This window comes from Scardinius erythrophthalmus (assembly GCF_964197995.2).
Source record: "Scardinius erythrophthalmus genome assembly, chromosome: 3".
In the NCBI taxonomy this organism is placed as follows: Eukaryota; Metazoa; Chordata; class Actinopteri; order Cypriniformes; family Leuciscidae; genus Scardinius; species Scardinius erythrophthalmus.
Genome location: NC_138223.1, coordinates 55,139,282 through 55,164,301, shown reverse-complemented (window position 1 = coordinate 55,164,301; position 25,020 = coordinate 55,139,282). Strand labels below are relative to the sequence as shown.

Here is a 25,020-nt window from a genome sequence, read left to right as displayed (position 1 = left end):
TGTGTGTGTGTACTGATGACTTGCATTTTCTCAGTCCTGGTATGATCCTGAAATGTCCTCCATGACCTAAACTGAAAAGAAACAAAAAAACATGGTTTTAGAAATGCTAATTGTGTAAAATAGATAGTGGCAACATAGGTTGAGGAAAATTGATTAAATTGGAAATTAAATAATTAACACTTATGTATTTTTTTTTTTTTTTTTGGCTTTTAGAATAAATGTTAGCATTAAGACTATCTTTAAGCTTTTGTCTCTATCACCAGTATGGATCAAAAATGTTAATGACATCATTCTTCACCACCAGATTTACTATTTCCTACATGGTGAATGGCTCACAGTGCACTATACAGGTTCAAAAATGTTACTGCAAATTATGATACAATTTAATCCTCCTTTTGCTGCGTTCACACCGAACGCAAACTGAGCGTCAAATTAGCTTCTATCGTATCTAGTTGGACGCTTGAACATTTTGAATCCACTTGCGCGTCCAATTATAATGCGAGCGTTTGAAGCGAAATAGATTCAAGGTGAAATTCTTCTTGTGGGAGGGGCAAGTGCTAGGCGGTTGTCTGTTTGCAAGGTGGCTGATGTTGATCGAGCATTCATCGAGAGAGTCTGTATTTCCTCTGGAGAGCAGAACAGGAGCGGGCCTGCCTCTGTTTATCATGTCACTTCACCACGTGACAGCAGCAAGCAGGCTCCTGATTGGTTAACGAGGTGCCAAAGTTTAGATTTTTCAACTCGTGCGTCAGACGCGAATTCACTTCAAACGCGTGAATTTACAAAAAGCACCAAATAAAATCACTCGCGGCAGACGCTCAATTCGCCTCTTTCGCGCGAACGTTGACGCGCATCCATCGCGCCGCATGACGTCCAGACGCACGTCAACGCATCGTTGACTTAACATGGGAATCATTCGCTCCAGATGCTCCAGACGCTCAATTCGCGTTTGGTGAGAACGCAACATTACACTAATCTCTCTCTCAAATTCTAGTAGGATAAAAAAAAAAGTTTTTTTCCCCCTTAAAGTCACACTATGCAGTTTCCATTTTTCTCAAACAGCGACCCCTAGAGTTGCTGTTGAGTACTTGTATTTAACGTTACTGCTGTAAATACCACTCACACAGAGCCGTCTCTGCACTCTTCCGACTGCGCTTTCATTTTCTTCGTCAACTCGGCCATGATTCATGTCTGAAATGCGTGCTAGTGTCTTCAATAGAGGCTGCTTCATATATTGTTGATGTATGTGACGTCGTGCCGTAAAGCAAGCTGTGAGTCTCGCGAGATTTGGCGGGGTGCCACCTCTCAAACTTGCATCAATAATTGCAAGTCAATAAAGGCAGATAAAAATAGTAAGAGCAACAAAAAATAAATAAAAATTAAAACAATTTCTTCACAATAGATCCATTACATGACCCTCATCTCACATACAGACACATACATTATGAGTCATGACACACACAAACTGACACTCTAAAGCAGTGGTTCTCAGCCATTTTTCCCACTGGGCCACACTACAGTCCAAGTGCACGTCTCACGGGCAGCATATCATGATGTTACCAATGCAAAACAACCTGATTTAATGTTAAGGTATTAGCAGATAATCTAATTTTTTTGAGAATCACTCCGCCCAAGTAGCAGTGCTTCGCCTTCTGAGAATATAGTTCCCAGTATGTATACGGTTAGAAGATGTCTGTGTCTCATGTGACCTTGTTATTTGTACACGCTGTGACTATACAAATCACAACATGTAAATAGGAAAATGTTGGTGTTATTTTGTCACTTATTGGGAACTGTGGGGACTTTTTTTTTTTTACAGATCGGGCTTTGGTTGGACTCGGGCTCATTTAGCTTCTCTCCTTTCATCGTGCCCATAATATACGTACAGAGCGCAGGCTACTGTATGAAATATTGTTATATTGATAATATTATAAATATGCAACGCAATATGTGATTCCGAGTAACGGGACGCGCGTGCAATGCATTAGGTGACAGTTGACCATGCAGAGCATCAGGGAGAAGTTGGAGCGTGGGGAATTACTAAAAGTTCCCAATTCTTCAAGAAAAGCTGCATTTCGAAAGAGTTTTGATTTGATTACCACAGCAAACAATGAGCCTGAAACCTTCAACAGTGGATGCTATTCTTTTTCTTCACAACAGTGAAGAATAATAAATAAACAGTGAACGAGCCTATACTCAGTTCAACGGATAAAAAAAAAAAAAAAAAAAAATTATATTTGTATTATTATTTAACGTTAGCCAGTTGACGAAGAGTTCTTTGAAACGTTGTTCTTCAGTAAAGTTGCTAAACATCAAAAAAAGGTAGGCCGTAAATCTTTATTTACTGCTGGATCACATTTGGCTATATAATATTCTCTACTGCATGCTTATGCTTCTCTGTAATGGACAGTCTGTATTAATATTTGTGGGCATGATTGTCGGTGGTGGTAGTTATGTTTAAGGCCTATAATAAAGTTTTACATAGTAGCATGTGTGTGTGTGCGTCTAGCAGAGACCTTGTGCGTCAGAGAGAGCTTAAAGTGATATTAATGTTGGTCTTGGGTCGGGTTCGGGCTGAAAAATTGCAGATGTTTTCAGGCTGGGGCCGGATTAGGGCTTGAACACCACGGGCCAGGTCTCGGTTGGGGCTGGATTTTTTGCCCCGTGCAGGGCTCTAAGCAGTATGCTAGCTGGAGCCGTTTACCTCCAGTCTTTTTGCTAAGCTAGCGGTGGGTCTGTCAGACAGAGTTACAGCATGCACAGAGATGAGAAGGGTATGTATGGACTTAACTAACTCTGTGGGATACAGTGAATAAGCTTAAGTCCCAAAAAGTCGGTGTGTTCCTTTAATAATTATAACTAATAATCATAATGATAACAATACATACAAAAGACTACTTGAATCTATATGACTACATAGATGATTACATTTATTATTATTATCAGAGAGCTACTCGCCATTAATTGGACACCTGATGTTGTCTGGAGCTGACCAATTTGGTGAAATTTGGCTTGAAATGAGTAAAGCACAATGAAGTTGCAATTGTAAAACGCGTACTGAAGCGTGACTTAATACGCGACATTGCAGAAAATGTGCGTTGGCAAATGTAGGTTGATCCAAATATTGAAAGCACTTTCGAACTTAGTAATTAGATGTTCTGTCCAGGGATGTTTCAACAAATTTCTGCAACTGAGGATGTTTGCTTTTCAGCACGGGTGTTTCCTCTTGCCTGAACATCCATTGATTCATCTTCAAGTGAGTGGCGGGGCAAACCGAAAGTTGCAGCCAAGTCCTTGATTTGCTCTCTGATGAAATGTCCAGCAAATTTTAGTTTTACAAAATCTGAAAAACGAGAGATGAATTTTTCTTGCATTTGATTGATGGTTGTAATAAAAAAAAAATTTATTTCTGTTGTGTGTCAAGTACACCCTCACTTCTGTCAGGACCACTATCGTAGAATACAATTGACAGTTAGCATACAGTTTGGATTGGCGGTATGGTTCTGTTCTTGGCAAGAACTCCCTGCGCATCCATGCAGCCTAGCATGGATAAAAGCAGCAATAACCCCCCTAGGGTAAACAGAACAGAACCAACATGAATGTATTGCAGAAATCATTAATTCAAGATTTAAAAGTACACACATAATTCGAGAATTTTTTCTGATTCAATGGAATCAGAATGCCAAATCCTGACTGACGAGAGGAAGAGGTGGGGATGGTGAAGGGTAATTAGCTCCTGAGAAACGCGATAGCTGCTGATAATACTGAAGGAGCTTATATATGTATACAGTGATAGGCATCATATTCCTATAGGTAGATGTGGATAAGCTGAGAGTCAGCTGATGCGAGCTTGACTAACGTGACCTGCCAAAACTGACGCTATGCTTGTTTCGCATCATTCAGGAGTGGAAAATTATTTAAATCGCCATCTTTGAGTTGTGTAGTGTACTATAGCTTCATTTTGAAACATCCTTGCAGTTGCAAGTTCAGCTTGCTTCGGTGAACTGTGATGTATCCGAGAAAAGCTAGATTTTTTTTCCGCTCCTTATCTCTCAAGACTGGAAATCTCTCTTCATCAATGTCATCAAGAAAGTAAATTATCACAAGGAGTACAACCAGAAAATAATTTAAGACTTTCCACTGTGCAGAAGGTGTCTAAAGGCACCATCCAATTCATCCAACTACACTAAAAAACGGCAATACATTAGAGGGTATGCTCAAATGAAGTTGACCACCTTGACCACAGTGTGTATAACCTTCATGAGGTATCCATCAGATAACTTACTGCATAGAGCTTGCTGGTGCACACTATTGTGAAATGCCAACAAGTAAGGGGACTGTTTTTCGCATTTCAGCAACAAGACCGTTGTGTTTTCCCGTCATTGAGGGGGCACGATCAGTAGTGATGGAGGCAACTGAGGATGCCGGTATGTTCATGACTTTGCATGCTTCACTGAGTGCTCTATGAATGTCCTCGCCCCTTGTTCATTCTTGTTGCAGATTCAATGCCAATAAATCTTTCGTAATCTCAAAAGTTCCTGAATTCACACATCTCAACCAAATGCAAAGCTGAGCAACATATCTGATGTCTGTCAATTCATCTGCAGCCAGAGGAGTCCTGAAGCAGTGGCTAGCTTAGTTTTTAGATCTTCTGTCAAGTGCTCATACATTTCTGAAATTCAACACGTAACTAGGTCTTTACTGAGCTGTAATCTTTTTTTCCTGCAGATTGTCTAGCTCTTGTTGCTCATGTAACAGGGACGACGAATGTAGTATTCTATGTATATGTTACTCTACAGAGGTTAAATTTGGCCTAGGTTCGGCTCTGGGAGGATTTAAAAGTAAAAGGGTGGACCAAATCAATTTCAAGTAATTAACAGCCGGCAATTTTATTTACAATGATTCACATTCAATATAAACAATATTGTCACAGCTGAGTCTTTGTCTGGTTTCCACTCAACACTATGAACCAACAACAAACATGGTTCATATTAAACCCAAGTTGAATGTGAATACCAAAAATGAAAAAATAAAATAAAATGAAACAAAATAAAACAGTCTCAATAATTTGTTCTGGATTCTTTGTGTGTAAAGTGCTCAAATGTCCATATGTATAAAACTCAAATGTCCATGTGTAAAGCTCCAATGGTCATGCGTGTGTAAAGAGCTTCAATGTCTGTATGTAAAGGCCTTCTGTGTTGCTACCCGGGTAGTGTGTATGTGCTTAGCTCTCTTGTGTACATCCGTGATGGACCACGATGATTCTTTGAGTGGCAGATCAGGGTCTGGCTCGCCGTTCAAATGGTAGATCACTTGACAGAATCAGCATTCAAAAAAACCAATCAGAGTTCTTGTAAAAGAAAAACCAGTAACCAAAAGCATTGACCGGTTGTTTTCCTCAGCAATAGGATAAATAAACGACCTCGACGATTAATATTATCCTTTATAAAAGAATATGCACATTTAACCGAAGAAACAAATGAAAATTAAGTCGTCTTTGCAGCTACACACTGACCTCGTGCGTGCATATTCAGCAGGTTTCTTCATCTGATTTTTAACATACGTTGACTCTCAACATACCACAGCGTTAACCGCCCTCTAGAGGTTAATGATAGTACCACACCTAAAATACAGAAACTTCCTTTTATGATATATAATCAACCGTACTTACAAATAAACACTTTAGGACTAGGAATAAAGGAAAACTATAGATATTAAATTCGAAAGGGTTACATCCTCCCCTCCTGAACCTGCATGCGTCTCTGCATGTAGTGTACCTATAAAATAATTGATTTATCAGGGGTAAGTATCCTAACCTCAGGGAAATCATCTGACTCAAGGGCTTGTGTGAAGGCTTTGTTTAAACCACTTAACAGGGATTGCATGACTAACACTAAGGGGTTTCCTAATGATGTGTAAGTTAGCCTGTTAGGTGGCTCCCTGATTCTGGTAGAACGTCTGGACTCCGGCTCAGGTATTTCCTGCACAGGGGTATTTCCATTTCTTTCAACATTCTCCTCAATCAGTATTTCACTGTCGTTGTCCTCTTTCCTCATTTCACCTCTCTTTCCCTCAACAGGTTACGTTCTATTCCTGATCAACTCCTCAGTACACTCATCATCGATGACTTCAACGGCCTCGGAATCCAGTTCTTTGACAGGTGAGTTTCCCACATTCTCTTCCAGCGAGTCCTCAGGTAAGTTTGTTTCTCCCTCTTCAGATAAAACTACTTCTTCCACTGCGTTTCCCCCATCAATTTGCACATGCTCAAGTTCATTGCCAAGACTTTCCACACCTCCAGAAGGTTCAAATGGTTGTGCATTTGGATTCAATGTTGTCTCACAGGAACTTCCTTCCACTTCTTGTACGTAAGGCACGTCCTTGAAAACTGTTATGGTAGGATATGTCTTATCCTGCATTATTTGGGGGAAGTAGAAATCTGGTTCTCCATCACTTTCATACACTTGTTCATCGACATCCTCTGGAACTGTTGGCGATTCCCTAGAACAAGTTGTTTTTTCCTTTTCCTCCACTCTGGTGTCTTCATCACTGGAATTGGTGGGGGTTAAGAAACCACAGGGCAAGAGTAAATCTCGATGGAGGGTTCTTTCAGGTCCGTCAGTAGTAAGAGGCTTTACAACATAAACTGGAGAATCAGTTATTTGCTTGACTACTATGTAGATAGTCTTGCTCCATCGGTCAGCTATCTTGTGCTTGCCTCTTATGCCAACATTCTTAACGAGAACACGGTCTCCTGCTTGTAAAGTGGACTCTCTCACCTTTAGATTATATCGTTGCTTATTGCGAAGAGCTGTCCTCTTACTGTATTCAACAGCAATCTTGTAGCTTTCTTGCAGACTCTCTTGAAGCTTTTTGATGTATTCGGCATGACTAACTCTCTTTTCCCCTTCAGGCTTGATACCAAAGGCTACATCTATGGGAAGGCTTGGCTGTCTCCCGAACATTAACTGATAAGGGGAGAAACCGGTGGTGTCATTTTTTGTACAGTTATAGGCATGTACCAGAGGCTGCACAAAATCACGCCATTTGATCTTGTCTTCTTCTTGAAGAGTTCCGAGCATTTGGAGAAGAGTTCGGTTAAACCTCTCCACGGGATTTCCACGTGGGTGGTAAGGAGTGGTCCTAGTCTTCTTTATACCCAGTAGAAGACAAAGGTCTTTGATCACAGCAGATTCGAAATCTCGACCCTGGTCGCTGTGCAGGCGTTCTGGTATCCCATAATGAATGAAGAAATTAGTCCAAAGTGCTTTAGCAACTGTCCTTGCTTTCTGATCAGCTGTTGGAATTGCTACAGCATACTTTGTAAAATGGTCAGTGATGACTAAAATGTTCTTAGTACCTTTACCATCTGGCTCAAGAGAAAGGTCGTCCATGCAAACAAGTTCTAAAGGTCGGCTGGTCTCGATGTTAACAAGGGGAAATGCTTTTTCCGCTTTTGCCTTCCTTCTGATACATCTCTCACATGTGCTGACCTTGGTTTCGACATCCAAAGACATCCTTGGCCAATAGAAACGCGTACGAACTAAATCCAAGGTCCGCTCCACTCCCATATGACCTACTGAGTCATGCAAAGCTTCTAAGACCACTTCCTTATACTTCTGAGGTAGAACTAGCTGATAGAAGGACTCTCCTCTGTTCATACGCTTCCTATAGAGGACTCCATCGAGGACTACAAGTTGGTGAATCAGTCGAAGCATAAGTTGGACTTCTCGATTTTCTTACTGTCTGACCCGGTAAGAGAGACGTTTGCCAGTGTTCAAGAGGTGAGTCACTCTACAAATGACAGGATCATTTGCTTGCTCTGCTGCCCAATCCTGTTGGGACATCCGGGGAAGGGTGCTGGAACCAGGAAGAAATTCAGCTTGGGAGAATTCAACTGGGATGGCATTAGCATCAATGGCAAGACATTCCAGAGCAACAGGTAAATTGGCATCTTTGTCTGCCACAGGGCGTCCGTACAGTTGATGCTTTTGACAAACGGCTCCCACTGCTTCCTTAGGAAAGGAAATCCTATTTTCTTCATTCAGAAAACGGGAGATGAACTGACTAATGCGGTCATCTTCAACCTGGGAACTGTTATAGGTATCCACCTGATCATGTGGTCGCCTGGAGAGACCATCAGCATCTTGATTTTTCTTCCCAGCTCTGTATTGGATGCTGAAGTTGAAAGTAGACAGGGCCGCAAGCCACCGGTATCCTGCAGCGTCAAGCTTGGCAGATGTTAATATATATGTGAGGGGATTATTATCGGTCATGATGGTGAACTCGGCCCCATACAGATAGTCGTAAAACTTATCCGTCACTGCCCACTTTAAGGCTAAGAATTCCAGCTTGTGGGTGGGATAACGTTTTTCACAATTCGACAACCCTCTGCTGGCAAATGAAATCACCCTCATGTGACCATCTTGTTCCTGGTACAAGGCAGCACCAAGACCATGGAGACTAGCATCTGTATGTAAGATGTATGGCAGTTTTGGATTAGCAAATCCCAACACCGGGGCTGTGGTCAGCTTCTCAATCAGTGTCTGGAATGCGGTGTCACACTCAGGCGTCCATCTACCACCAAAAGGCTTCTTGAAATCAGAATTGGAGACAGGCTTAAAACCCTTCGCATTCCTTCGAGGGGGACAATAGCCAACTGTTAATGCATTTAATGGTTTGGCAATTTTGGAGTAGTCTCTGACAAACCTCCGATAATACCCAGTGAAACCCAAAAAGGACTTCAGCTCACTGATATTTGTCGGCTTTGGCCAGGTGGTGAGTGCAGAGATTTTCTCAGGATCTGTTTCAACGCCTTTCTCTGAAACAATATGTCCAAGATATTTCACAGACTTCATGAAAAAGTGGCATTTGCTTGGAGATAATTTTAAGCCAAACGCTTTCAGCTGGTTCAGGACTTTCATGAGGCGTTCTTCGTGTTCCTCCAGGCTTTTCGAGAAAACGATGAGATCGTCGAGGAAGACAAGGACTTCTTTGAGATGCAAGGTGCCCATGCACTTTTCCATGACACGTTGAAATGTACTAGGTGCATTAGTCACCCCCTGCGGCATTCTATTAAATTCACAGAATCCCATTGGTGTTACGAATGCAGTCTTGTACTTATCCTCCTCTTCAACCTCCACCTGATAGTAACCTGACTTAAAATCCATGACAGAAAACCAATTGGATCCAGTCAATGCAGAAAACGTTTCCTCAATGTTAGGCAGTGCGTAAGCATCTTTGATCGTCTGATTATTTAATTTTCTGTAGTCTATGCACAGGCGCATAGCACCGTTCTTCTTCTTCACGATGACTATTGGAGAAGCGAAGGGGCTTTCCGACTCACGGATTATGTTTGCATCTCTAAGCTCCTGGAGATGAAGCCTAACAGCTTCATAATCTGAGGGATGGATGGGCCTCACTCTCTGTTTAAAAGGAGTTGGATCTGAAAGCCGAATTCTGTGCTTGACCGCTAAAGTGTGCCCATAGTCAAGGTCACTCATTGCAAATACTTCAGGAATGGAGTTGAGCTTTTTTGTAATTCTTTCTTTCCACTCTTCAGAAAGAGAGGGGTCTGTGAAGTCGAATGTGATCTTATTTTCAGGATTGGTGGAACATACTGCATTGCAGCCGACTTTAGTAGTGGAAGACACAACACTAGGTTTTTTCTCTTTAGCTGAGGTATTCCTTAGCGAGGACAGAGCTGATGGAGCATAGAGCTCAGCTAAACAACAGTTGGCTGGGAGTGTGATTTCATGTGCAGTTTCATTCTGGAGGATTATGGGAACTTTAAATGAGGTCCGTCTGGGACTGGTCAGGACATAACTGCACAAAAGCAGACCACCAGGGAGGCTGGAGTGAGTGGATGGCTCTACTACAAGTGGAGCATCAGCAATCGTTGCCACATTCCTAGCATACCCATCCAGGACCATCTTTTGACCCGCTGGAATGGCGACGCATTTCTGACCCTGTAGTTTTACTTGGCCCACTTTTCCATTGCTTAGTCCCAGGATGTATCTGCGCAAGAGAGTTTTCAAAAGGGGTGCATGTTGGAATTTGTCCTTGGGAGAAGCATAACTGTTGTCGTTAGCAACAAAAGATTTAAACAATGTGTCAAGGGTGTTGGTGCCAATCAGTACTGGGACTTCAGCATTGAATTTATAGTCAGGTATGACAAGTGCAAGAGTGGAAACAGTTTCAGCTTTTCCAGCAATGTTCTCTGGGAAATGTATGCTAACTTCAGTATAGCCCAAGTATGGTACAGTCTGCCCCCCAGCTCCTTCAACTTCAATAAGATCATCAAGAGAGAGGATTGGAGAGGATGACAGATGCGTGTCATAAAAGGACTTGGACACAGTGGTCACCTGTGACCCTGAATCAAGAAGAGAGTTGCAAACCTGTCCCTCAATAATGATTTCAGCTGTGCATTTAGGACCAATTATGCCAGAGATTAAATCACTTTCACGAGATGGAAGACATGAGTGAGCTTGACATCTTGCTTCTTTTTGGTTCTGTTCATTGGGACATTCTTTTCTGCAATGGGCCCCAGTATGTCCCGTTACTGAAACCCCGTCCAGTTTAACGGCACTCCATTTTTCACTTTCCATTCATCCTGTTTCGCTTTGAGCTCTTTGTACTTTCGATCCACAAGCGCCTTGTTGATGGAACCTTCACATGTCCTAGCTATGTGGCCATCTTCGCCGCATCTGAAACAAAACCAGGGTTTTGGTGGTTTAGCTGTTACCTGTTGAGCTTGCATCTCCACTTTAGGTGTCACCATGTTTGAGTATTCTGTCAATTTGGACTCATGTTTCTTCTTTTTCTCAGATTTGGAGGATCTAAGCTGCATCTGGAGATCAGCCACCTGTTTTCTCAAAGCCTCTGTTTCTGAAATGTAGGTCTGCAACACACTTGAGTCACTGTAAGGAGACATGTCAACAACAGATTGTTTGTGAATTGCAGCTTTGTGTTTTGAATCCTGTCCAGTTTTGCTGCACGTCTGTCTTCCTCAGTTCTGAGCAGAAGCAAAAGCTCTGCAAAGTCAGGTGGTGTCTTGGCTTTGGCTTCCAGCTGAAGGGTAAGTATTAACGAGTGATCCCAGCAGCCACGCTGAAATTGTTTCAGCAACTGACGATCTGCAGATGACTGCTTTAGACCATTTCTCTTAACCGCAGTACTGAGCAGTGTTTGTAATCTTTGTAAATAATCAGATGCTTTCTCACCAGGATCTTGGTTGGTGTTCAGGAAACGGGCGAAGATCTCATCACCATCTTCAACTAAGCCATATGCAGAGTCTAGGAGCTTCACGTAGTCTCGAGGAGGAGCTGTAGAACCAAGCTGTTTAACCACATCAGAAGCTGGTGGCAAGAGGCTTTCTAAGATTTTCCTTCGCTGGATATCTATTGGTAGAGAATCCTGCAACAGAAGGTCAACATGAAGACACCAAGTATCGAAGTCAGCTTCACCTGGGGGCTTGGGTACCTTTCCTGAGAAGGAACGCAGCCATTTGGAATGTGTCTGTGCAGAAAAAGCATCATTTTTGATGACGTGCTCGACTACAATGCGCTGGATCTCAGGAGGGTTTAGGTCGTCATTAGTGAGCGTGTTAAAGGCAGGCTTTGGTGTTTTTTTCCTCACAGCAGAATCAGGCTGGCTGTCTGAGATAAGGACACGTGACTTTGGTTTTGGCTTCTTAAGTGGTTGTCTTTTTATATACCTCTTTGGAATAAAGTCACTGTTGTCAGAAGAGACCTCTTCGGGAACAGCATTATCACTGTCATCACTTGACTCAATCGATAACCTTTGTGCTTGGGGATGGGGCTGTGCTGAGGGCTGTGCTAGCACTTTGATGTTATCTGCATACCATGCAACTGCTGGGTTTCGCACACTCTTAATTTCTAGGGGGAAATTAGGCTCAAGAAGTGTGACAGGAGTGTGTGCATCAAACTCAACTATAATGATGGGCTGTCCTGTCTGCTCAGTAGGGGGGGCTACTCTCACTACTTTCACGATGACCCCATAATTCTCAAAAGTTGCAATAATGTCATCATCTGTGTCATTATCAGTAATGCCTAACACACATAAAGAATGCCGTGCTTTCACATTGTAACACTTTTCAATATCAGACATACTCATTGTGCTCAATCACAAAAAAAAAAAAAAATTACTTCAGAGACAAAAGTTTGGAACTTCACCACTCTCAAGATGTACTTGTAACCGGCTATTTTAAAAAATCCTCCTGGCTGGCTCGCCACAATAAGGGATGTAACAGGGACGACGAATGTAGTATTCTATGTATATGTTACTCTACAGAGGTTAAATTTGGCCTAGGTTCGACTCTGGGAGGATTTAAAAGTAAAAGGGTGGACCAAATCAATTTCAAGTAATTAACAGCCGGCAATTTTATTTACAATGATTCACATTCAATATAAACAATATTGTCACAGCTGAGTCTTTGTCTGGTTTCCACTCAACACTATGAACCAACAACAAACATGGTTCATATTAAACCCAAGTTGAATGTGAATACCAAAAATGAAAAAATAAAATAAAATGAAACAAAATAAAACAGTCTCAATAATTTGTTCTGGATCCTTTGTGTGTAAAGTGCTCAAATGTCCATATGTATAAAACTCAAATGTCCATGTGTAAAGCTCCAATGGTCATGCGTGTGTAAAGAGCTTCAATGTCTGTATGTAAAGGCCTTCTGTGTTGCTACCCGGGTAGTGTGTATGTGCTTAGCTCTCTTGTGTACATCCGTGATGGACCACGATGATTCTTTGAGTGGCAGATCAGGGTCTGGCTCGCCGTTTAAATGGTAGATCACTTGACAGAATCAGCATTCAAAAAAACCAATCAGAGTTCTTGTAAAAGAAAAACCAGTAACCAAAAGCATTGACCGGTTGTTTTCCTCAGCAATAGGATAAATAAACGACCTCGACGATTAATATTATCCTTTATAAAAGAATATGCACATTTAACCGAAGAAACAAATGAAAATTAAATCGTCTTTGCAGCTACACGCTGACCTCGTGCGTGCATATTCAGCAGGTTTCTTCATCTGACTTTTAACATACGTTGACTCTCAACATACCACAGCGTTAACCGCCCTCTAGAGGTTAATGATAGTACCACACCTAAAATACAGAAACTTCCTTTTATGATATATAATCAACCGTACTTACAAATAAACACTTTAGGACTAGGAATAAAGGAAAACTATAGATATTAAATTCGAAAGGGTTACACTCATATGATCAAAAAGACATTGTGATTCCAGAAAACAGTTTTTAAATAGTTCCCCATCATTGAATAGTCTGCAATATTTGGCAAGGAGCCACATAATTTTTAACGTTGCAAATGTCACAGCCTGGGACACTTTTAAGCTAGCTCGCATTGATTTCAGTTACTTTACTCCAGAGCAAACAGAAAGCCTGCCCTTCCTGCTCATTGACAGCAAACTGATTCTTCCATTCTTCCAATACTCCCCTACCTTCACTACTGATGCTACAACTCTACTTGTTGGCATGTGTCCCTTCATTGGTATGTTCCTTGTTTAATTTTTCTAATCTAATAACATATTTGTCCATTTTGATCACTAAATTGACAAAACTAATGCCTACTGATGGAATTTTGCCAAATTACGCTTGTAAGTGTTCTTTAATGGCGTAATTGCATCAGTACATAGTAGGTTGGCGCATGTCTGAAAATAGTATATCATCACCAAAAATATTTTATATGATAAAAACATAGTTCAATGTTATATTTATTTAATGCATGTTAATTTAATTTTAAAACAAAAATAAATAGTAAAACTGGAATTTATTTTTTAAATGTGGTCAGCATACTGTATGGTACGCACATTTGCATTTGTGACTGTCAGGACTCCAGGCTGATCAGCCCAGGTCTGTCTTTTCTGGTTGTGCTTTGTGGTTGCCATGTGCTTCTGTTTTTTTGTTTACCATGTGCTCTTTTGTTTGTCATGTCTTTGCCCCACCCCCTCGTGTCATTTTCATTAGTTAATTTTCCTCACCTGTTGTCTCTTATTAACATCCTAATTTGTTTCCCTATTTATTTCCCTTGTGTGTGCTGTTCTCTGCCAGATATTGTTTTTTTCGTTGACCTTTTTTTTCTTCTTCTTTTTTTTGGCTCCAGGATTGTCTGTCTTTCCTGCATTTCTTTTTTGTCTACCCCTGCCTAGCTTAGTCTGTCTGATCTGACCTGCCTGGGATCCTGAGGTTCTCTTCTCCTGACCTGGATTTGTTGGCCTGCCTTGTTCCTTTTTCTTGCCCTTGCCTGTCCCAACATTGATACCAGCCTGCCCGTTCTAGGTTTTTTTTGTCTGCGTGAATTACTTCCTGCTACTCAGCATCTTATTTTTCCTGGCAACATGTATTTATTTTTTGTTCTGACCCTCTTGGGCTGGGTTTTGCTGAGTTTTGCCTGTTGCACATAAACCTTTTCTTTTTACCTGCAATTTGGTTCTCTCTTCAGGTTGAGAACCACAGCTCTAAAGCATATACAGTACTAAAAACTAGTGAAGTGTTAGATCAGTAATTGAGACTAAAGCTAAATCCATTAAAGAAGTATGATTGTTTTCATTCTGGTCTTTTGCAGTTTAAACAGTGTCTAAGTCTTTTGCACCGTACCACAGACACACACAGTTTAACGCTCTGGGGTCGACAAACGCGCCCGCGCGTTTTGCTGGATTTTCTTCACATTGTAGCACAATAAACTTAAATTTCTCCGTCATTTATGGTCATACAGAAAAAAGAAATATATAAAAAGAATCTGTGAGATGTCTACTTTTGTATGTGTCCACTTACAATCAAATCAAAACATTGTGCTTTTTTAAAATAAAGAAAATAAACAGGGTGTGCTTTCTGCCTCTCCGTCGCGGTGAACTTTTTTTCTTGAGCACGTCTATAAACTGAAACAAAACTCAGCGAATACTTGTCACACATTTATGAGCCATATATCTTTATAATCATTTAAGTGTGTACTTTTAAATGATCGGATTCAAACTGAAAACAAATATTCTCTGTTTAAGTAATTTGTATAAAACCAACAAGATGTCCAGTTTCTCAAGCGCTTGCTCATTATTTTTTATTTGAAAATAGAGATTGACATGCAGATCGTCCACGCCTCACACGAACAAGCTCGTTACCTCAAAAACAAAGCACCAAACTTCACCAAAGTCTCTGCTTTTCGTCGAGTTTGGAAGACAAGCCGTGAGCTTACATTGGATTTACCTCAGAAGAAGAAGAACGCGATTTGAAGACAAGAAAGATGTAAGGTAAGAAATTCTTAATTATTAGTTACTGTTATTGTTGCATAAACTTCACATTGCAGTTGAACCGTTACTGTGTTTGTGGATATCTGCTCAAACGTAGATATGTATAATATGGTAACCATAATGTATCATATTTTGGAGCGCGCTCTGCGTTTGAATGTTTCATATTTTGGAGCGAGCTCTGCATTTGAATGTTTCATATTTTGGAGCGCGCTCTGCGTTTGAAAAGCAAAACGCACCAAACAATAGGCTTCATGTTTTTATATTGTAATCAATATATTTTTCTCTAGCGTAGTTGTTACTGAAATCTTTTGGAAGATTTAATTTATTGTTATTATTATTTTATGCAGAACTGCACGTAGCCTATGCCTACAAGGCACAACAAACCTGATCATTATATATTTTTGGAAACATTTGTGTGTGTGTGTGTGTTGTGTGTGTATTCTGTGAATTTTAAAAATAAATTTTAACCAGAAAAATCTAAAATCTATTCCCAAAATCGTAAAGCCCTATAGTTTCTCTTGATATCAGTATGTTCAGTTTTTTTTTTTTTTTTTTTTTTTTACAGGGCCCAGATGCAACTGAGTCCTGCTGACTTCAACATTCACATGAGTTCACATATTAATGATGTGTTTACGCCTCGTCGCATAAAGCTTTCTTACACAAAACACGTCTTACAAATTTTAAATCATTATATTGTCTTATCTGAATGAGCAGTCAGGGTGATTTTCACATAGTTTTGGAGCAAATATTCTAGGCTACGTGATACAATTTTCAAAAGTCTTGAGAAGAAATAATCATTATGGGTTTCATGGCCTTATTTCAGTTGACAATTTTTTTTTTTTCACAAACCACGCATAAATTTCATTATCTCAAAACTACAAACTTTTACATACATGCTGCTGACATATTATTGTAGCAGAGTTTGTGCTAAATACAGTGTAATCAGACTTTAGCCATGAAAATGTCACAAGTAACACAAATAAGCACAAATGTCAGAGCATGTCAGAACACCTCCAGGGCCAGAAAACACCTCAGACCCCAGAGGGTTAAGTGATAAGGTACAATAGGTTGTACTGTATTGTAAACAATGTCATGGCTGGTAAGCATGGTGCACAGCTTGTTAATTAATTTATTTTTTTCAATTAACTGAGCTTAAAAGTATTGACAATCTAGTGTAAAATCAAATAACTGTCTTACTGCCCCACTTACTTCAATGTCTCCAGAGAGCAGTTTGGATCCTTCAGTTTGTCGTTGAGTAGCTTGACTCCTAAATATCCTGGGTGATTGTAGCTCAGATCCAGTTCTCTCAGGTGTGAGGGGTTTGAACTCAGAGCTGAAGACACATAACCACAGCCTTCCTCAGTCACCATACAGCCTGACAACCTACAGACACACACAGTCAGATCATCTACAGGCAAACATCAACAGACTGATCATCTAAAGATACACATCAACAGACAGATCGCCTACAGACACAAATCAACAGACAGATCACCTACAGATACACATCAACAGACTGATCATCTACAGACACACATCAACAGATTGATCATATACACACATCAACAGACAGATCACCTACAGAAACATTAACAGACAGATCACCTACAGATACACATCAACAGACTGATCATCTACAGACACACATCAACAGATTGATCATATACACACATCAACAGACAGATCACCTACAGAAACATTAATAGACAGATCACCTACAGAAACACATCAACAGATTGATCATCTACAGACACACATCAACAGATTGATCATCTACAGACACACATCAACAGCAGATCAACTACAGACAAAAGAGGAAATCTCCAGGATATAACTTCTAATAAAAAACAGACTTGCATCATTCAGTAAGTCTCCCAGAATTACCTCAGTATCTCCAGCTGACAAGTTGGAAACTTCAGTCCATCAGAGAGCAGCTTCACTCCTGAATTCTGCAAGTCATTGTTACTCAGATCCAGCTCTCTAAGGACACAGCTTGATGACTGTAGAGCCGGAAACACGGTTTCATAAAGCTGAGTGAGATAACAGCCGGCAAGCCTGCGGGACATAATTAATTACTTGAAATGTTTGTACCACATGGTCTCACCAAAGCACTGAACTAAAACATTAAAACAGCATACTAGTTTTGATATGGTAACTAGATATCAATGTGCCTCAACTCACATAGCTTTTGTGCAGTTGATCACAGCTGGTATCAGTCTTCTTCTACCCTCATCTGATGTGTTGTATTTCTTGAGGTCCAGCTCATCCAGCACCTCCTCTGACATCTGAAGCATGTAGGCGATTGTTGAGCAGTGAGCAGGAGAGAGTTTCTTCTCTGAGTGTTTGTCTGATTTCACAAACTCCTGAATCTCTCTGGACAGAGTCTGATCTTTGACTTCCAGCAGACAGAGGAACAGATTGATGGATCTTTCAGTGGAGAGTCCATGTCCATCTTTGATATTCTCTTTTATGTACTGTGTGGTTCTCCTGATGCTCTCTGAGCTGTTCTCTGTGTGTGTCAGTAGATCTTGTAGGAGTCTCTGATTGGACTCCAGTGAGACACCCAGCAGGAACCGCAGGAACAGATCCAGGTGTCCATTCTCACTCTCAAGGGTTTTGTCTACAGCTCTTTTCTGTAAACTATGCAGTGAATCTAAACACACTTCTGTATTACTGCTTACATGGTAGTAATAAACATAGAAAGCAGCGAGAAACTCCTGAACGCTCAGGTGAATGAAGCTGTAGACTTTCCTCTGATGAATCACAGATTCCTCCTTAAAGATCTCAGTGCAAATCCCAGAATACACTGAGGCGTCAGTGACGTCTATGCCGCTCTCTCTCAGGTCCTCCTCATAGAACATCACATTGCCCTTCATCAGCTGTTTGAAAGCCACTTCAGCAAGTTTCACAATCACTTCTCTGTTGGACTGCAAGAGTTTCTCTGGATCTTTCTCTGCATACTTCTGATTCCTCATGTTGATCTGAATCAGCAGGAAGTGGATGTACATTTCAGTCAGAGTTTGAGGGATTTCTGCACTCAGATCTTCTTTCAGGAGTTTTTGAAGCACAGTGGATGAGATCCAGCAGAAGACGGGTATGTGGCACATGATGTTGAGGCTTCTTGCTCTTCTGATGTGTGAGATGATTCTGCTGGCTTGATGCTCGTCACTGATTCTCTTCCTGAAATATTCCTCCTTCTGAGGCTCATTGAACCCCTGAATTTCTGTCAGACGGTTGATGTATTTGGAGGGGATCTGATTGGCTGCTGCTGGTCTGGAGGTGATCCAGATGAGAGCAGAGGGAAGCAGATCTCCTTTCACAAGGTTTGACATCAACACACCCACTGATGAAGTCTCAGTCACATCAGAAACTTTCTGAGGGTCTGAAAACATCAGTGCGATTCTGCTTTCATCCAGACCATCAAAGATGAACACAACTTTACACTCCTCATAAATCTTTGAGTCCAGATCTTGAAGTTCAGGATGAAAGTCCAGCAGAAGTCTGTGAAGACTGTACTGATGATCTCGGATCAAGTTCAACTCTCGAAATGGAAGCACAAACAGAAAATCTACATCCTGATTGGCTTTTCCCTCGGCCCAGTCCAGAATGAACTTCTGCACAGAGATGGTTTTTCCGATTCCAGCAATGCCTTTAGTAAGAACAGTCTTGATTTGGTCTTTATCCTCACATCCTGATTTAGGCAAGGGTTTAAAGATGTCATTGCAGTAGATTGGAGTGTCTTGTGAGTGTTGTGTTCTGGGCGTTTTCTCCATTTGTAAAACCTCATGTTCTTCATTCACTCCTTCTCTCTCTCCCTCTATGATGTAGAGATGTGTGTAGATACTGTTTATCAGGGTTTGATTCTCTTGGAGTTTATGTCCCTCACATAATCTCTCATACTTGTTCTTCATGCTGGTTTTGTGCTGGTCTTTGACTCTCTGCAGGTCTCCAGTCTCCAATGTGTGTGTCTGCAGGATTGCTTCAGATTTGTCCCGCCTGATGTGGGTCAGATAATGGGATGTAGAGAACGACACAGATCTGATCAGCTCATGTTTCTCTTCCATGCTGAGATTAAGAAAACACAACAAAAAAAAAACAGCAAAATTACAGTGACTGTTGGAGAGCTTCAGAAATATTTCAGTTACCAGATATGATTTTGGTGCACCTTTTTGGTCTGCACCCCTGTACAGGGCATGCTCTGTTTTTGGAGTGTACTACAGTAAATTAGCAACTACAAATACTAACGAAAGGTCAGAAGTCTCTGTTCCTTCACTGAATTTAAAGGGTGGCTCCATGGATCTGTTACTCTTCACAGACACACCGCTGGGTTCTGGAAACTCTGATTTCCATTTCCTGATTATACTGGGAAAAAAAAGACAAGCAAAACTGCATTTTAGAGTATTAGCTATACTGTGCATGCACATTAAATTTACATTTATTCATTTTTGACACTTATCCAAAGCCATTAACAAATAAAAAAATTATCTTAAGGAGGCAGTAGCAAAGATCCCAAATTGAATGCATGGATGGACATTTAGTTTCATTTCTCCTATCATGGATGAAAAAGAAAGAAAGGGAATCAGGCATTAGAACAACACCTTGGTGAGTAAATAATGAACTGATTTTTTATGTTGGGTGAACTCTCTTCAATGTACTATGTTTCCTCTTGAGTAAATAAAAATAATACCAAAATATGACAAAATATCAAAAATAACTTCTTGAAAATTAGGTGTCACTCATTCACTGACACCAGGCTTCTGGAAAGTCACTCTGAATAAAAAATGTCTGCTAAATGCAAAAATAGAGTCTTACCTCAGGTCAGAGGACACTGTTCCATCAATTAATTCAGGAGGATCATTCGTCATGGATTGATCACTCTTCATAGACACGGAGCTGGATCCAGAAGATGGAGAACTCATTTTAAAGGCACCGTCCAAAAGGTAGAGTGATTGATTTCAGATCTTTTATTGGAGAGCTAAAAAAAAAATAAAAAATAAAAATAATAATACAATGCTGTACAGAAGTTAAAATTCTTTAATTTATAGTATTTTTGGACATTGCAGTACAGATACATTAAACTCTTAGGGCCCTATTTTAACGATCTGAAACGCAAGTGTCAAAGCGCAAAGCACAAGTAACTTTGTGGGCTGGTCTCGGCGCTGTTTTCCCGGCGGGATAAATGACTCTTGCGCTCGACGCAAATCTAAAAGGGGTTGGTCTGAAGTAGCTTCATTATTCATAGGTGTGGTTTGGGTGTAACGTGAAATAAACCAATCAGAGCATCATCTCACATTCCCTTTAACCTGTTAAGCTGCAACCCCACTTTTGAAAAATCCCCAGAAATGACATACCCAAACTGAAACAGATACAGTTCATGAACCCTTTGCACTAAAAGCACAAGTATGATCTCATTTGAAAGCTGACACCTGGTAGTTTATTGTAAATGTAGAATTAATTATTGTCATAATGATTTTTTTTTTTAAATAGCTTCAAAGTTTTGTAAAGTTATTAGAATTTTTTTTAATGAAACATATTAATGAAAATAAAATTGAAGTTGGCACTGGAGCAATCTAGAAATGCACTACAGCTAAAGCCACATGTCTGACCATGTTATATTTAAAATATGAAGATAATAAGTCTAAAACTCTGTATTTAGTTAAATGTTTTTCAAGATCATGTCATGACTTTATTTTGATTAGGCTACTCTAAAAATGCTACTGATGTTTAGTCATCGTCTAAGCATCCATTCAGTCTTTTGTCTCTATTGTTTTGTGGTGCAAACGAGCCCCATTCAGTCTCAGTCTCCCCCTGCACACATTCACACCTCTCCAGACTGGTTATGGCTCGAAATATGCATTTCTTTTGTCTGCATTATAGTTACTAACGACTGGCTATTCACAGGGTTTCAATCCCTAATTTCTTTTATCAAAGTTCTCACTTCACATTTGAAGTGCACTAAATAGTGGTCAAATGCACTAGAACATATCAGTAAGCATTCTTATTTAGAACAAAATTCATAAAAGAATAACCCCTGGTGGCAGGTGCACCTGGGCTAGCTAGCATGTTAGCTTAGCACACCATCAATACACGACCATTTATGAGATTAAAACCATGTTTGTGCTCCAAACTTACTTCATAATGCAATCGAGTGTTTTAAATAATCTTCTGTGATATAATTTGGCTTCAGATAAAAAAAAAATCAGACAGAAAACATTATTTATAGTTTTATGCACATTGATAAAGTCTATATCGATTAGCATTACATTATAAATATAATCTTTTATTATGGAAATACCTGGCATGGCTTGAAGAACACAGGCAAATCAAATATCATAGCAAACATGTTTATTGTCTTCAAAACATCTTTTATCTGCATATTACAGCGGGATCTCTGTAGCTTTGTGTGTAGCAGTGACGTCCTGGAATGTCACATGATTATGGCTCTTCTTCATGTGCCATATATGGATTGTTTTTTGTGCATATAGCGCCCTCAGGCTATTGGTATGAATTGAAAACACTGCACATCTCAGTAAGAAGCGATCATAATGATTACATCGACGCATTTGGGTATAAATTCAATAAATATTATTCCTGTCTTTAGAAATATGACGTGAATCTATGAGAATATATCAATATTTCTCCAAGTTTGCACATTTTTGAGCTAAAAGCCCTGAAGGACGTTGTTTTGTGTATCGCTGTCATGACGACAGCACGGGAGTTTTTTATGAATGAAAGCGGCTGACGCGCATAATTCATATTAAAGGTATCGACTCATTTTTTCATTTCATAACTCCTGACACAAATTAAGACATAACTGTCACTATAAGTTTCTCAGAATACAATAGTGGTCAAATACTGAAACTTGAGTATTATATCTTTTTAATGATGTATAGTTTGTCAAGGTATAACATTAAATCTGATAGTAACTTTCAACTATATAAATAAAAAAACGCTTCAGTGCGCCGACGCACTGGTGAAGCTTAACAGGTTAAGAGCAGATGCACTTTTTCCTTGGCATATTGCTATTATAACGGCGGATTTGCCAGGCGCGCGCCAGGAGCGGTTCACAGCCGAGGAGAGCAACGCTCTCGTCACGGCCGTAAAAGAGAGAGAAGTGACATTGGGGATGGAGAAACACACCCAGATTAGCTTCGGTTAAACAGGCATATAATAATGTGGGTAAATGTGTAAGCTAGATGTATGCTTTTATAATAAATTGTCTATCTATCTATCTATGTACCTATCGTTTGTAATAATATGATTTGCAAAAATGAAAACTGCTGCTTCTGTGTAGATTAGAGAATCAAAGTGTATGCGCGTTGTGCACGCTATACATTATGGTCAAGCATGTGCTCTTAAAATAGCATAATGAACAATGCGCAACGCGCCACTGACTTTAGACTAGTTTTTTTTCTGGCCAGTGGCGCAATTGTTTTATGGAACAGTAAAATAGCACCAGGGATTGTTTGCGCCGGAACACGCCTCCTTTTTTGAGCTGAACCGCCCAGGGAGCGCAAGTTCATTCCCTAGTTTAGCGACGTGCTTCTGTGGAGGGAAAAGCGCGCTTTGCGCGGGTGCAAAATAGGAATGAAACATGCGTCGGTGTACAAAGTCAATTGCGCTGGGTGCAAGATAGGGCCCTTAATCTTATTGCAATCTATTTGCTTTACACACAATGTAAAATAATTGTAGTATAATCTTTAGCAAGATGCTGGTTTAAAAGTTCTATTTAGAGACCATATCCTCTTGAAAAACTTGCTGAAATGGTTATGTGAGGGATCAGGGTTCCTTATTCATCCCAACTTGTTTTGTGGCCTTCATAAACAATTGCTTTTACTTAAAGGTGCTGTCTGTAAGAATGACAAAATACTGCAGTCCAAATTCAAAATATTGGAGATCGTTGTTTCCCCCGCCCTCTCCTCCGCAGACTCAGCGCTCACGCGGTTACCAGTTTGAAGACACGCAACAGGATGTGTTTGCAATACGCTGTGTTTCCGCCAACTGGAAAAAAATACTATTAATTACTATACTACTATAAATACTATACTAATACTATGGTGTCGAAATACTATTGGGTGAACTGGCAGTGGGCGAGATCACACAGACCAAAACAAAAACCGGCAACACGGAACGTGTAAAAAAATAAGTAAAATAACTGGCTGTAAAAGTGTTTTTCAGAGAAACGAGTATGTGAACTTAGTATATTTCCAAAATATCTGCAAACATATTACTGTATTATTATGCTGAGTAAAAAAGTTACATACAGCACCTTTAAATTGAAGACATTGTTACATTGACCTCAACTGTGTATTTCTGCTTATACAGATAATCACATGCACAAACCGCAAATCACAACTGCAAAGAGGAACTGAAACAACAAAATGCTCAAAGCACATGATTTGTAGAGGAACTGACACGACAAAATGCTAAAAGCACATGATTTGTAGAGAGGCACTGACACTGTCACACAAAAATGGACACATAAAAATGGATATTAAAAACATAATAGAGGATTGTGCAGATATTTAATTGAAAATTGGTAATAATCGGAATAATTGATTTACATCTATTTTGGGTTTTTATTCATTTTCAATATTTAACAGTATGTATTCAGGTTTTTATTTTATAAAATAATTTATGTAAACCCCTACTGAGGCTACATATTATAAATCCAGGTAGACTGAGACATTAAAAAAACATTTTTTTATTTTTTATTGTGGCATCGTTTAAAGTACACAGACATTAAAAATCATGGTTCTTTATGTAACCTTATAAAGGGTTCTATTTAACACCAATAGTTCTGCTATTGTTACAAAGAACTGTAATCTGTACCATTTAGGACTGTTTTTCTAAACATTAAGAAAGCTTAAGCTAAAGTTCAACTCAAAGTTTAACTTGATGTCACATGATCTATAAATATTTGAATATAAAAAAATTATACATATTATTTTCATAATTGTTTTTTATATTATTATATATAACGATCTGAGGAAATATCAAAAGTAATTTTACTTTAGTCATCCATGTTTTTGCCTTTGGTCAGATCATTTCACTGTCGAAATATAATGATCCATATTTGAAATCACATGTGAAGAAAAGCAAAAAAATCAAACAGCAGCTCATTTTTATATGACAACATGTTTACATGAAGAATTATTTCTGAACTTACCACCGAATCTACAGCCGTTTAAAAATCCAGTGTAACAGGTTTAAAGCCTCAAAACAGAATCACTTATTTGTGTTCTTCTTTCACTTTTGTTTCTAGGGGGAAATCCAAACACAGATTGATACTGTGTGAAGGGGAAGCAACATGAACGGTTGTTCCAGATAAAGAGAGAGATGTTGTTCATCTGTCCCTTCATCAAGTGTTTTCCAAACAGCTAAATTATAAGGCACAATTGCTCTGAGCTTAGTGCGCATGTGTAAATGTCAAAGCATTCTGGGACGGCGGGTAGAAAAGGCTCTAGATACAGGACCTGAATGAAATCCACAGGGAAGATGATGCAGTGCTGTGATCCAAAGTGACCGACAAAGCAAGACATATTAATCCATGTTAATATAAACTTATGTTCTATTCTTAGACACACACAAATGTGACTCACTGTAGGTGATGACCATCAACATCCTCTTCCACACTGTGAATTTCTTATTGGTCACATGATCAGGAAAATTAATTAGAGACCGAAACAGCTTCTCTGCCTTCTGTTTACACTGTCATATTCTAC

At 39.8% G+C, this 25,020-nt stretch overlaps 1 protein-coding gene across 2 annotated transcripts in view; it reads right to left on the bottom strand.

Annotated features, from left to right (window-relative positions):
* Positions 1-24,630, bottom strand: part of LOC308687465 (NLR family CARD domain-containing protein 3-like) — a 36,443-nt gene extending 11,813 nt beyond the window's left edge. The window contains exons 1-7 of one of the 2 annotated variants that reach the window (XM_081360036.1): positions 24,465-24,630; positions 20,108-20,270; positions 19,461-19,657; positions 17,477-19,360; positions 17,180-17,350; positions 16,505-16,678; positions 25-71 (exon numbers count right to left, since the gene is read on the bottom strand). In XM_081360036.1, coding sequence (XP_081216162.1) covers positions 25-71; positions 16,505-16,678; positions 17,180-17,350; positions 17,477-19,359 — 2,275 coding nt within the window. In that variant the 5' untranslated portion in view covers position 19,360; positions 19,461-19,657; positions 20,108-20,270; positions 24,465-24,630. The remainder of the gene's footprint in view (positions 1-24; positions 72-16,504; positions 16,679-17,179; positions 17,351-17,476; positions 19,361-19,460; positions 19,658-20,107; positions 20,271-24,464) is intronic. The other variant, XM_081360035.1, reaches the window with a different exon arrangement.
* Between the last annotated feature and the right edge of the window lie 390 nt (positions 24,631-25,020).